Source organism: Hoplias malabaricus, chromosome X2, assembly GCF_029633855.1.
Source record: "Hoplias malabaricus isolate fHopMal1 chromosome X2, fHopMal1.hap1, whole genome shotgun sequence".
NCBI classification, from domain to species: domain Eukaryota; kingdom Metazoa; phylum Chordata; class Actinopteri; order Characiformes; family Erythrinidae; genus Hoplias; species Hoplias malabaricus.
Window position 1 is genome coordinate 3566790 of NC_089819.1, and position 15476 is coordinate 3582265.

At 36.3% G+C, this 15476-nt stretch overlaps 1 protein-coding gene across 1 annotated transcript in view; it reads left to right on the forward strand.

The window, feature by feature from the left end:
- Positions 1-15476, forward strand: part of LOC136677076 (squamous cell carcinoma antigen recognized by T-cells 3-like) — a 36139-nt gene that overhangs the window by 4381 nt on the left and 16282 nt on the right. Inside the window, exons 2-7 of the mRNA XM_066654467.1 lie at positions 4496-4622; positions 6751-6858; positions 7592-7776; positions 8567-8672; positions 10921-11045; positions 11458-11613. Of these exons, the coding sequence (XP_066510564.1) occupies positions 4496-4622; positions 6751-6858; positions 7592-7776; positions 8567-8672; positions 10921-11045; positions 11458-11613 (807 nt within the window). The remainder of the gene's footprint in view (positions 1-4495; positions 4623-6750; positions 6859-7591; positions 7777-8566; positions 8673-10920; positions 11046-11457; positions 11614-15476) is intronic.

Here is a 15476-nt window from a genome sequence, read left to right on the forward strand (position 1 = left end):
GTACAAGGCAACAACAGCAGACCTCACTGACCTAGGGGGCTTAATATGTAAGATAATCTTCGCAGTTTTATAAAACCATCCTTCAGTCTTCTTCCACCAGTCTTTAATGAAGGGGTTTAAGGTCGCTGAGGTGAAATGAAGCTTTATGACTCCAGATGAGGGGAAACTTTATTTTAGGGAAGAAGAAACACTCATTCAACCTCTCACTGTTTGCTCATGCATCTCTTTCTTTCTTTCTTTCTTTCTTTCTTACTTAATGTCCTTGTGTGAATTGGGCATGATGGCCTCCTCTTGAGAACAGTAAACTGCAACAGTAGTAACATGTATACTAAGTGGTACTATGCGCATCATTTCAGCTCTGACTGCTTGTGGCACGCATATAAACTGTGATTTTAATCAGATTGGTGAGTGGAGTGTACACATAAGCACCTCAGTCTGAATCTATAATCAGAATGAATTTAATCCGATTGGAGGAAATCTTTGCATGTAAACATAGTCAATGAGTTGGATCCAATTAACTCAAAGGTTTTGAATGAACAGTTATTTAATTCAAAGTATTTTTTGAGTTGAATAGAGTTGAACAGTACTGTGTTAACACATGTAGTACATGAACTCCCCTCATACGGTTCTTTGTGGTAGGATTTTAATTATGGTAAAGGTTTTTCAGGATCCCTGTGATGTAGTCACAATGACTCGGCACGCTTTGCACAAAGCTTTGGACAGAGCAAGGCCATCTTGTTTAAATCCAAAGCATGATTTTTGTGTACATTCACCGTGCACCTCCAGCGTAGTTACTACATGTCAGGACAGTCTGCAGTATGAAGATCTGCCTCTGTATCATGCACATGGGTAATGCAATTTGTGTTTGCTATTATTCAAGGTGTAATTGTGGCTCATTCATGTGTTTGTCTGGCGATGTATTCACTTGAGTAAAACGTAAAAAGCACTTTCCATTGATAGGCCTATATTTAACAAATTACGGTTGTAATTAGGGATGGGCATTGAAAAGATATTTTCAATTTTTTTTTATCCCTGTACTGCTACCATGGCTTCTGTTTTGATAAGTCTTCTACACCATAATTGCAAAAAGTATATTTTATTGTATCGTCTTGCTTTCCCTTGCAGCTCTGCAGGACTGACAGGACTATATTCTCAACTTTTTCCTTTGTTTGTGGAGATGCCTAAATGCAGCACATTTAATGCTTTCAATCACAAGCTTATCGTTTCTGGGGCAGGAACATGGGGGCTGATGAAATTACTGACTTGCCTCTCATTGTCCTTTAGTTGCAGAGATTTAAATTCTACTTCCGATTCACTAAGCTGGTCATGTGTCATTATGAACAGCTGCACAATGGTAATTTGCATAGAATAGAGGGGCTTCTATGGGACGGAAGTTGTCTCTCTAGGTTTTACGGTTGTCAGTGTGGTTCTGGGTTAAAAAAAAAAAAAGTGTGTGCATGCTCTAGCACTTTGCTTGGGCTGGAACAGCTGTGACTCTCTATAAAATCAGGCAGTTGATGAGGAAACATAGGAGATCACAGTGGACATGTCCCTGTCCCCAATTCCCCACACTCATGGTAATTGGCACAAGGGTAGTGTCCAAGACGGTTCAAAATACCTGATTGATATTACCAGAATTATATATTTAGGTCACATAATACAGAAAATAAAGAAATATATCGCTTTGCCATATCGTATTATGTGCAATAATTTTGCCCAAAAAAATAACTGATTAAAAAAAATATCCTCTGTCTCCACCCACGTCTCCATCTCTAGCCTGCAGTTCAGGGCTCCCTGGAAAGCCTCACTATGCAAGTTGTTGGTATTGGTTCTTAGGCTTATGACATATGAAACTTTGGCTGTCTGAATTTTCATGCTTGAGACCATCTGTGGAATACTACAGGTTCACATCATGAAATTAATGCCATAATTGTGAAAACATCAACCTAAACACTCACCCAGGAGCATCTCAGATTATAGAGGATGCAGCTGTAAATATAATTCTGGGACTGATTCAAGACTTATTAGCACATTATTAGACTTGTACCCCTATGTCATTAGCCTTTACCACCATAACAATTAACTAATGGTTTATTGGGATCTTGTAGAAGCTGCTAATGTTTCCCTCTTACAGCAATGAGATGCTTTTTTTTAGATGCTTTGGGTTTCTCTGCACAGAATGGATAAAACCAACTTTCAATTAGTTCTACAGTAAGAGTCTGATATAATGAACGGGTCAGTTCTGTTTAGTTCAGATTGAGATCTCATATTCAGAATGAGTTCTGTTTTTTCCCTACACAGTGTAGTAGTGTGTGTTATGTCTGCACTGTACCCTACAGCAATGAAGCAACTGAATTGCTTTTACTTGTTTTACTTGGTCATTTTCATGACCAAGTATGAATTTCTGTGTGCATCATGAAGCAATGCAACGATTATGATTTCATGAAACTCATTTTTAGAAACAAAAATGATTAAAGATGAACAGTTTCCTTTTTTGGGTGCATTTTTTTCCCATAGACCAACTTGGTAGGTGTCTCTCATAGAGTGGACAGTGAGTGGAACCTTTTTAAAAACGCCACAAGCCCTGCTGTGTTTGAGCCATCTGTACAAACGCAACACACAAACACACCACCACAAAGTCAGTGTCACTGCATCACTGAGAATGATCCACCACCCAAATGATGAGATGAGAGAATGCACAGTGAGTGTAAAAACAAGATGGTGGTAATAATGTTATGGTTGGTTGGTGGATATTTTAACAGGATGTCTCTTGGTTTCTCTAAAGGGACAGTAATCAAACGCAAGAGACACCAGTGTCATCCACAGAGGTGTGGCTGCTAGATTAAATAAGATTGCATTTCAGTCAAGCAGGTGTACACCTCATAGGTATTCAGTTTTTCTTGCTGGGTGGATATGATGACGGGTATCGGGCAGTTGGTTTTAAACAGCTGAACATGATTGGATGAGAATGCTGTGTTAGCAACAATTCAAAAAGCAGACTTCACATGCCCTGGTCTGTTGTTTAAGTCCATGAGTAGAGTGTGACCTTCTCTTAAAGAAAAGCATCTAACTGACAGTGAATACTGAATCTCTTTCTTGGTTGTTTCATGGTCATAGAAACACATATCGTTGTGTTTCTGACTGAGATTAGAAATGTTTTTTAGACATGGGAAATCTCCACTGATCAGCATGTTTTGGCAAAACTGAATAACAATTTTATTCCTGATTTAATGTAGTTTTTATCAGATGGCGAATACAGTTAATAATAAAATCAGTTTTTCCTGAATTGTTTCTAAGGCAAACAAATATCATGCAAGATCTGAGCATTTTCTTATGGTGGGGCGGCTGAATAGGGAGTTGAAACATTGAATTGTTTATATATTTTTTTATTATTGCTGTTTATTTTACTCCACAAGCAGGTGTCAAGTGAATTTCTTAAAAATCAGCAAATGTTTTGAAGATATAGGTTTATAACATTTTATGAATTTATTGTCTAAAACATTCAAGTTTGATTTCTTCATTACCTCAATGAGACACTGTGGTTTAGATCTATGTTTCATAACTGGTTCGTGAACCACCAAAACCTCTCATAATTGATATACTCTATAAGCATCCGATTACATAAAAAAATATATATTTTTCTTTCCTTACCCCCCCCCTTCATTTATTACAAATATATATATATAATTTGTGAATATTGAAACGCACATTCTAAGGACTCCTGCTGACCTGTCTTTTTGCTTACATGAATCAGTGCTCTTTGGCATGATGGGGTTACACTACACAACTTTTAGCCTGATTTTACTTTTAAGAAATTATTAGACAAGGCCTAATTTCTCAAATCATTAAAAAACTTTTACAAATGTTTTATTTTTTTATTCAGTTAAAACATGCCTTTATGTACTTCACTTACTAAAATGTTACCTAAAAGGTATTTTTTTTTTTTTTTTTTTTTTATGAAAAATCAGCCTGAGCATCCAAATGAACACCTCATCATCTGACCTTCTCCAGTGTTGGCTTTTGCATTTTCTCGTCTGGAGGGCTAGTATCCATAGCTAAAGCTTAATCCTAATTAGACAAGAACAACTGTTTAATTAACTTGGAGTTGCTACAAAGTTACTCTGGTTAAATTAATATAAACCTGGTTTCCAAGATCCATTCCATTTTTACATGCTGTAGATCATCAACGTTATCTGTATTTGTCTTTAGTCTGTTACTGATATGGATTCTACAAGGTGGTCTGAAATGTAATTTTGACATATAACCTATCTCTATCTATCTATCTATCTACCTAAAGGGCAAAACACCTCTTTCTCTCTCTCTCTCTCTCTCTGTCCATTTATTAGATAGCCAGCACTAGTGAAGATTGCATTGGATGCTACAGCCTATAAGTCTGTCTATTAGCATGAACAGACTATTACAAGTTCAAAGATCTTGTGCTTATCTTTGTGCTAGTGTGTGATTCCAACATTTTCACTCTTTAATTTCTTTGCAGCTGTCCATCAATGCATTTGATTATAACTGCCATGTGGACCTGATCAAGCTTTTGAGGCAGGAGGGGAAGCTGCATAGACTGCGCAAGGCCAGGCAGAAGATGAGTGAACTCTTCCCTCTCACTGAAGGCGAGTACACTGATTAATGGTCTGTAATTTTCTTAACTAAAATTAGCAGCTGAAATCCATGAAGGCTCAGGGCATAAAATTAAAAATGAAAATGTGCAAATCAAAGAAGTTGATTGTGTTATCAGAACAATGTACTGGTTGCCTCAGAACCCAGACCTCATAAACACTAAAGGGGTTTGGGATTAACTTGTGTCATGAGAATAAACTGCACTGGTGTTATATGTACAAGTCATTTGTCACAATGTTTGCTTGAGGTGAATAACAGATGATTGACAAAAGAATCAGTTTTTATATTACATTGTGATCCAAGCCTGATTTATTTATTCATGATTCATGTTTAAGGACAGAAAGATTTGTTTGTATAATGGACGGTTTATTCAGAGTCTGGTCTTTTTCTGAGATGATCATGCCTCCATCACACCTTCTCTCAGCATTACAGAAAGCCCCAGCGTCGTGACTGCTGCTTTGTTGTTCTGAAATCTCTGACTGTGGCTTTAGAACAAACTGTACTGTTCTGAAACGGTATTGGTAGAGAGTAGAAAGCTCTAGTTACATAAGGCTTGTATTTTTTAAATGAAAAGATGCAATGTTTTTTTTAAATTTTATTTTGTTTTATATATTTTTTAAATAACTAAATAAAAAAGCCTGCTGTGCATTTTACATGCTACGTGTGCTGACATTTTGAGGCTGTCTAAAGTCAATTTACCTCCCAACACCCCCAGGACCATGATTCATACAGATGATTTAACTAATTTCCAATACACACTGTTGGAAAAATCAAGTCTGTTAGGATGAGGGGGGGATAAAAAGGGCAACATGGTGTGCTGTGCAGGACCACTGCCTTGGCCCTTTCATCAGGAGATTGCAAGTTGGATCACCAGTGATGCCACAGTAATCTGAGTCAGGACTTAAGGCTGTCTCATTTTAGAGGCAGAGAAAGTTAAGGCAAAGCCAATCTCTGCTCTTGCTTCAGACCTAAAGAAGTCCATGGGTGTTTTTGTCTGCTGCATTTAAGTAAAGGTGGAGAATTAGAAAATGATTTTGTGCTGTCAAGTTTATATTCCTTTTGTCAAGCAAGCACATCTGTAATAGGCAACTGTTGGAAAGGTCCCTTTCCCACTGTGGGTTTTTTTTCCCCCAGCTCTGAAAACTGGATGTGATGGTTATATTTTAGAGGTGCTTTTAGTTTTGTTATATTGCCATCTTTCGCTGCTAATTATGTTTAAACAGAGTCAGCATAACGGCTGGTTCATGTTAATTGAATCTCCTCACAAAGCCTAAATGTTCCTACAGTGCAGCTGTGGAATTCAGCTTTGGAACCAATTTCTTTTGGACTTGCATTTCAAAACTTTCTGGTGGGAGTTATGTAGTCTTTGAGAAAAACACCTATTGGCCTCATGCAACACGTGTTTACATGTTGCGGTCTGATCTGTGTTCATAGAAGCAGCGTTATTAATGTATTGGTCATTGTGCAGCACACACTGCACTTGTTCCTGCACTACATAACGCTATCAGCTTACAGCCTCGTGCCCCACCACTGACAGAGAGCAGATGGAAGAGCAGAACAGCACAACTGGCTAAAAAAATTGGTCATGTTCATTTCTATGGAAATAATCACGCATGTAAACACAATGGGCAATATTGAGGTCAACAAAAACGATTGAGTGCATTTTCAGTAAGATAAGTTGATAATTTAATAAGACCATGTAGGGCAGCACAGAAGTGCAACAGCTAGTTTTACTGTTACACAGCTCCAGGGTCCTGAGGTTATGGGTTCAATCCCTGCCTCGAGTTGTATTGTATTTGAGGAATTTGGTGTGTTCTCCCTGTGTCTGTGTGGCTTTCCTCCGGGTGCTCCAGTTTCCTTCTATAGTTCAAAACCACATGCTGGTAGGTGGATTGCATACTCTAGTGTCCCTAGGTTTGAATGTGTGTTGCTCTGGACTGGTACCATGGTGTGTTCCTAACTTGCTCAATGTGATTCCAGGTACTATTCTGACCCACAGTGATCCTCAATAAGAAAATGAATGAAGAAATGAATGACCAAGTATATTGGTATCATTAACTTGTAGAGTAACATTAATGTGCTAATAAATGTGGTCTGACATTGTTCTGATTTGCTGTGCAGAGATTTGGCTCGACTGGCTGAAGGATGAGATCGGTCTGACAGAGGGCGAGGAGGCGGAGCGGGAGAAGATCTATGAGCTTTTTGAGAGGGCTGCGAAAGACTACATCTGTAAGTGCTGTTCCATTTTCACAAAACATCTGAATGAACAGTAATCTGATGCTACTTGGCAAAGATTTTGACCAGTCTAATTGTAGCTGTCTGTAACTGCTGTTCAAGATTTTTTTTTTTCAAATTCCTTTTGGCAGTGTTGTTTCAGCACTGATTAAATAATAATTTAAGTTTTAAATGTGTTGCGCCCAAGCTGTTTTAAGTTCATGATGTTGCCAGATGGCCATATTTGGGTTCTGAATTAGTAGAGTCATCTGTGCCAATCACTTGAAGGAAAAATTCACACACATTTTTAAAATTATACTTTTGTACATTTCAGATTTTGAAAACTTTTTTTGACAGGCCCATACCAAAGATATGAGGAAATTTATGGTACTTGTTTGTGCTTGCAAAGACTTTCATACTGCTGTGTTTTGCTCTATTTTGCATAGGGTCCAAAATGTTTTTTTATGAAGCCTGTTTTCACATACATATTAATGCATACATATTAATTTAAACACACAACAACAGGCAATTTGCAAAACAGTCATCTGGATGATATTGAAGGATTTGCTTTTTTTATTCACTTCTTAGTTAGGTTTTAACATTGGAGAGGCCTGTTCCATTTCAGAGTAGGCAGGTTTTTTTTAAAGCCCTTTCAAGCTCAAATGTAAACAGTATCGCAGTTTTGAAGTATATCCTTACTTCTCAGTACTTACTATTTCTCCAAATTTTTCCTTCTATCTCTCTCTAGGTCCTGATATCTGGTTGGAGTATGCGCAGTACTCTATAGGTGGGATGGGGACTGTGGGGGGCATTGACAAGGTGCGCTCCATCTTTGAGAGAGCTCTGACAGCTGTGGGTTTGCATATGACCAAAGGTGCTGCCCTGTGGGAGGCATACAGAGAGTTTGAGATTGCCATCCTCTCCACTCTACAGGTATTAGCACGAATGCATCATCATCAGTATGTGCAAGAAGATTATTGCGTTCTTCCTCTCTTTAAGAATAAATTTTTGCTTCAGTGTTTTGGTTAGTGCTTAAAGATGGGTCTCCTTCAAGCATCTCTGTTCTCCCAAAGCTTCATTCTTTAGCTTCTTCTGACAGTCATATTCACACTACATATTTACACTTATATTTACTAATCAGCCTTAATACACTTTGTCCATGTATAGGCTCTGACATTTTAAGTATATGAGTGGTTTCATGCATCCTTTAATAAGGCTCTTGCAGTAAAACCTGTGGCTGAATATAGCACGCACATAATTGATTGTTTGCATATTTATCAAATTTTGAATTCCTGCTCTAGTAAATGGTTAGCTAGTGTACAGGTGTTAATAATGTTGTTATATTTTAAGAACATTAAGGATATGTTATTGGCCATTTTATGCAAATGTTAGGGGCATGTTATGGAGATATTATAATATAAGTTTTACACAATTGATATGTAGATCATATAGGGCGGGTTTAATATTACGTTAGGAATATATATATATGTATATAGTGTGTGTGTGTGTGTGTGTGTGTGTGTGTGTGTGTATATATATATATATATATATATATATATATATATATATATATATATATATATATGTCTATATATATATGTCTATAGTACATTGGGAGAGAGTAGTAAGCATATTATTATTTATGTAGTAGATATGTTGTGGGTAAATGAAGAGTATATTTTTATGGATGTCTTCAACATCTTGTATATGGTTTGTGTTGCAGCCTCCTCCCGGCAGTGTAGCGAGTCCCGAGCAGCAGGAGCAGCTGAACGCTCAGCTCGAGAGAATCCACACGCTCTTCAGACGCCAGCTGGCCATCCCTCTGATGGGTGAGGAGTGGGTTTCTGCTTTTCTTTCTCAGTCTCTTACTTTTGTTATAGTAATTGAGGAGTATCCTCCCTTTGGTTTGTATCCCTCCTGCTTTCATTTTCTCTTTTTTCCCCATTTTCTTTCTGCTTCACTCTTTTCAAACTTTCTAATTTTTTTTGTTTGTTTTATTCTCTTATTTTATGTCATTTACATCATTACACCATTCATTCCACAGCACATGAAATGAAATGAGAGTTTTGCTTCTGGCATGTTATTTCAGACAATATGAATAACAAAATGTGAGTTCACTATGCAAAATTTATTTATTTTTTTTAAAATAATATTTTAGGTTGGTACTTCGCAGTAGTAAGATGGAGTCCCAAATCACTGATTGAGTTTACATGCGCTTAATAATCTATTCTTAATCAGATTTCTGCAGTCATGGTCTGCACGGAAATATTCTATCACGGTTCTCTATCTGAAAATGCATCAAATACCAAAATAACTCTGTCTTCTGAGCTATTCAATTCAGGTTCTTTGATCATATTTGTTGCATTGTATGTGGTAACACACACAGCTGTTTTTCGTGCAACCCCTGGTTAGTCAAAGCATATTGCAAACCCAAAGTTACGCTTTCTCTAGTGTGTTTCGCAGGGAAACAGTACTTTTGCATTAACATTTATTGAATATGAAGTCAGTTGTCAAGCTCATGTATGGATGCTTTGCTCTTACATGCTTTTATTTTTGACTCTTTTTATTAAATACATCGGCGCTGTCTTTTTAAAAACGTGTATATCCATTTTTGTTGATTTTTAGTTTACTACATTACTGGAACTCAACGTATGTCCTTCACATCATGTAACATAATGAATAAACCAGTAGAAATGCTCCAAAATTACTTGAAATAAAATCTTTTTACATTCACTTCCATTGAAAGTTAAGAAGCTCTTTACTTTCTTTTAAGTTACTATTTTGGGAGATACATGTTTTTAAATGGACAGATATGATATGCAAAAATCATTTTTGCTGGCACTGTAATTATCAAAAGCATCTTTAGCCAAGTACTATGTAATATCATCAGTTATTTATTATGCCAGGAGTAAAAATAAGCTGTCAATTTTTGTTAAAATGTTTTATTCTGTTCCAAGTGATGCAGGTCTAATCATACCATCAGTCTCTCTCTCTCTCTCTCTCTCTCTCTCATATATTGGACACATCTTGTCCAGTGATGCATAATCACAGAATTGGCATGAAAGGAAGTGGAAAAGAGAATGTAGGGGAAAACAAAAACAGAGGAAGAGATATAAAAAAATGTATTTAAATTTTCCTCCTTTCCCCCTTGTTTAGTGAGCTTTGTAAGGACATCAGAAGTGTATAGTCTTGGCTCACTTTGCTTGTGTCTCATACAGAGCTGCTTACAGACGTGTGCTATCAGGTGTTTACAGACATCAGAGTCTCCTCCATCACAGCCCGAGCCAAGAGCCACCAGCTCCACCTGCGCCACACCAGATGGTCTGGCTGTGTTCGCCTCTCCCTCTTGCTGGCGTTCTCACACACACAAACACGCAGTCATACTCTCCCTTTCCTTTCTTTTTACCATTTTTCCCCATTTTGCTTTCTCTCTTCCTTGTGTTTTATTTGCTTTCTCTTCATGCAGTTTTACCTCAGCTTTTTTTTTTTCTTTCTCAGGTCTTTCTTGTGTGTCTCTCTCTGAATTTGTCTCAAAATATGTTACATTTTTTACCCTTCTTGTCTCCATTTTATTCAATCTTTCACTTAGTTTTCTTCTGTTTTCCCCCCCTCATCTTCTTTCCCGTTTACACCCTCTCTCTCTCATATTTTTGTTTTCTTTTTTCTCATTTATACTGTGTTGCTTTCCTTCACTCTCTACTCTCCTTGTTTTGTCTCATTGCTGTCTTTCTCCTCTGTGGCACTGGAGACACAGTTGGTTAAGCTAGAAAGCTCTGCTTCTCTCCTCCACTGGAGCCAAAGCACAGATTAGACTTCGGGAGCAGTTTGGCTCATGTTTCCCTTAAATGTTTTTTTTTTTTTTTTTAAATAAACCTCTCGAATGATAAACACTAACGCAGCATAAAAAAAAAAAAAATGAAAAATCTAATAAAATCAAAACAAAATGTAACATTTAGAAATGTATTAGCCGTGATTTAATACTCCTGTTGCCAGGTTTTATTTTTCTGAATGAGGTAGAGGAACAGTAATGCAGCTAATAATAGGTAAACTTTGGATTATTTGAATATTTCTGTTTAGATATGGAAGGCACGTATGCAGAATATGCTGATTGGACAGATGAGGGTGTGTCAGAGATGGTCACACAGCACTACAAACAAGCTCTTCAGCAGTTGGAGAAGAGACGGCTGTATGAGGAGGCTTTGGTAACAACAGCACCCAATACTAGAAATCAAAATTTGTGTGTGTTCGGTAGAACATTTTTTACAGGCGACAATCACATATTTAATTTTTATCTCAGGTTCTCGAATTCTCTTAAGTGAAAATCATATTTATCTGATTTATAAAACATTTACTTTTTTTTTTTGTTATTTTAAAATTTTCAGTGTTTGATTTTATTTCATTATTAAGAACTTGGAATCTTTCATTTATGCACCTCTTTTAAATCTCCAATTGCATGTTTTCAGATTAAGTTATGTTCAGTGCTTTGAATATGAATAATGTATTGATTAGAGTTCAGAACTTTTGGTTTTGTATATTGTAACAATTTAAGAACATCTTAATTTTTCCAGCTGTTCAGTAATTTGATTTTAAAAATTGTATCTTTGCGTGTTTCAGTTGGTGTCAGAGCCACCAAAGCTGGCAGAGTATCAGAGTTACATCGACTATGAGATGAAGGAGGGAGACCCCGCTCGAGTTCAAATTGTTTTTGAGAGAGCGCTGGCAGAAAACTGCCTAGTGCCAGATCTCTGGGCCAAATACACTACCTATCTGGTGAGTTCCAACTAAGATTGTTATCAAAACCCATGTCAGACACTGTTTTGTAAGTATCTCAGTAAGGTTGAATAATCTTTTAATTTTGAGTAGGAGGCTTGGACCCAGAGATAGATAGATCTCTCTCTCTCTCTCTCTCTCTCTCTCTCTCTCTCTCTCACTCTATATATATATATATATATATATATATATATATATATATTTTTTTTTTATTTGATTGATGAGTAGTTAATTGATAAATCAATACACACATTTTCCCAGTTTCCAAAGTAGTCAAAGATGCACTTGATCTTTAAGCTACAAAATTGTTTCTATAAATTTTGGGATATTTTGTTTCAAACAAGAATCTATGTCTAAGTTTATTCTCAGGGACCTTTAATGGACTGACCAGGATATAAAGAAAATGATATGCGAAGCTTCATTGTATTTTGTAAATTAAAAACATTTTTTTAATTTGATGTAACTCTACAGTCCAAAGAATTTGGAGGCCCCATGCTGTGGACTCTGATGCACTTCCCTAATATGACAGATTTTAGATTTTAACCCTTTCAATGTTCCATCTTTGGCATGGAGAATTCTAGGTCCGTTTTTCCCAAAAACAAGTTGAATCGTGAGAATCTTTTAGCTATGTGAGATAAGCTTGGGGTTTTTATATATTAATTGTTTTGTTTATTTTACGTGTCCCAATTTATTAAGTTATTCATTGTTTTGCATGTGCTCATGATACATTTAAGCAACTAAAACCCTACCGTGCTCTTTTGATGTGTATATAAAATTGCTGAACTTGCCACTTGAACTTAAAATTTCTTCAGTATTTTTAAGATGTTAGGAAGGAAAGCTGATTGATTTTGAATAAATGTTCATTATTCGAAGACAATACATTTGAAGAGTCCATTGGTTCGATGAATATTGTTACTAACATGACAGTTGCATTTAAGGAAAAAGAATCTATAAATATAGCTATAAAAATCAGTTGAAGATATCAGTTTGGTTGCTATGATGCTTTTAGGACAGTATGTGAGGAGAAACAACAAAACCAGATGAACAGCTGTTACTCAGGAGCCTGAGAATGTCAGTGTAGGATGTGATGCGACTACCAGCCAGAACAGCCAATCCACAGCTAAATGGAGAGAGATAGAGTATAGCAGGACTGTAGTGCATAAACCCCTTATTACAAAGACAAATTTACATCTTTGAGCTTTATGCACTATGGACAGGATATTGTCATACTGGAAGCAATCTTCCAGTATGACAATATCCCATTCATTGTGCATAAGCGATTTAAGTATGTATATCATACGCTATGACCAGAAATTTACCAGGTTAACCAATTTTACACCAGTGTTCACCACCACCATCATTAAAACTTCAACTGAAGAAATAACTTTTGGAAGGATGGTGTTCCACCCTTTCATGGTAGTTTCACTGGCTGTAGAATTGTTGCCAATTCATTTGAAGCTGTTTATAATGTTTATCCAAGGTCTTGCTGAGACACCTTTTCCATTTTTATTAGGCAGCAATGGGCAGACACACAAATGCTATACAACACTCTGCTTATACAATTTACATGTGTGCTGTCTGCTTCAGCTTGCTTAATTTATTCGCCAGTGTTTTAATGAGATGGTAATGAGATGCACAAGCCACACAGCAGAGCAACCTCAATATATTTGAGAGTCCATTAGAGGCTTTAACACAGATGGGGAGAAAGAAAAACAAAGGTGGTGGGAGGGATGATGGAGAAGACGGCTAGAGGTGGAAAGGAGGGGGAACACTTTACCACATAGAGTGAGAAAACACCTCACACAGAGCGAGGTATGGGAGGAGGAGAGAAAACCTTCCCACATTATATCAGCTCAATCTTTTACTAGGGTTTCTTCCATTCTGTGCAGAGACAAATGCAATTGACTTATGCATTGAAGCCTGATTTGTATCACAGCATTTATCCTTGTGCTTCATTCTGCCTTTTTAACTTTTATTCAGAATGCTCCTTAAATGTCTGATGATTTGCTGCAATAAGAGCAAATGTGATGTAATTAAATCCAATGTTGCCTGCTTGTACTCTGCAAGGTGATTAAATTGATGGCAGTTCCGCTTAACCGAATTATATGCCCTTTTTACCTTTAATCTCATTTAAGCTTTTGTGTAATGGTTTCACCCGTTATTGCTCAGATTTTAATGAAGTGTTTTGTCGAATGAAGAACACTCAAATAAAAATGGTCTGCACTGCTCTGCACAGAGAGTTACAATACCAAGCAAAAGATAAGTGCAATATTTTAAAGGAACCACACCTGTCCAGGGCTCTAGACAAACTTTTGATGATACACAAACTCTTCCTAACTTGAGACGAGGGGACATTTGTTAATTTGCGGGGCCCTATGCAATGTGTATGCCAATTGGTCACACTCTAGAGCCCTGCTGTTGACCCCTTCTGTGGTCCACTAATGTCATTCATGAGGTTCAGTTGTACAAGACCATATTACAGAAATCTGTTGACCCTAAGGTTTAATTGGTATGTTTTTAGACAGTACCTTTTAAGAATGATATGATATATGTGATATATCTTTGAATATGGTTCGTGTCACTGTAAAAGTGTTAGTTATGTCACATCACAAAAACTAGACATCAAAATGGGGCTGGACAATAATACAATATCATTTATATATATATATATATATATATATGACTTTTTCAGTAACAATGATATGTTTCTTAAACACATTTTTAATATTTCAATATATTATTTATAGCATCAGTCACTGATTGACGGTCATTACACAGCACTTCCATCAGTTCAGCACACTTGATTTCAAAGTTAGTATAAATATTAATCTTCATAAAGCCAAGAGAATTATGTTTGTCAGTGATGTCATGTTTCTTGTTTTTCTGTGTCCTTTTTGTTTATATCAACATTGGAATTTTATATCGTATTGTCAAAAAAATATTAATATACATTTTAGCCATATCATTCAGCCCTACATCCAAACAAGATTATTGTCAGTGTATGGGGAGTAAATGAGATAATGAGATGCATTTAAACTGAACATTCAATTTTATTTTATTTTTACAACTTTTACTGTACTATTTATTTACAGATTTGTAGCTTCCTATTTATTTAAAACTTTTGTAGTTGCTACATGCTAGATTATTATACTCATATAAAACATTTTTTTGCAACCAAATTGATGTTCAGCATATTAATAATTTAATTAACAAATTTTTAAAATGAATAATTTATTTTTATCTGATACACTGAACAGCTATATTACTGGTTAATGACCTCATACTGCAGCTTGGACTGATGTTGTCAGCTTGTGCAGCCCGCTTATAGCTCCTCGCTGAGTCACCCACTCTTGAATCATTGAGCATGAATGCAGCATGGCTAGTAGGAAATTGTTAAAATGTCTATGTTATTACTACAATTTCTTCTTTTAGTAGCTTTACAGCAGTGAAAAATGCATGCTTATTCAGTTAAATCTCAACAATTATATTTATAATTTTACATTTTTGAGTGAAACAAAAATCAGGAGTGTTTCTGAGCAAGCTGAGCTTTGTTGGACATGTTGGAAAGTGGCCAACAGTCACTGAATTTTAATCATATTCAAAGATGTCAGTTACTGAAGTAGTCTGTGGCTATTTAGGTTAGAAACAAAAAGGCACAAAAGCAAACAAAAAACAAAAAAATATTAAACTAATTTTGCTGCTCAACAGATTTTGGATTCAGCAGAGAGTAAAGCCAGTTTAAGACAAGTCCTCCCATGGAAACATGCAGTGTATAATGTTTAAGACCAACACATTTTTCATAACAATATGGAAAACCTATACAAATCAAGTATTTACTTTCTTGTTTTTTTAGCATTTCAGAT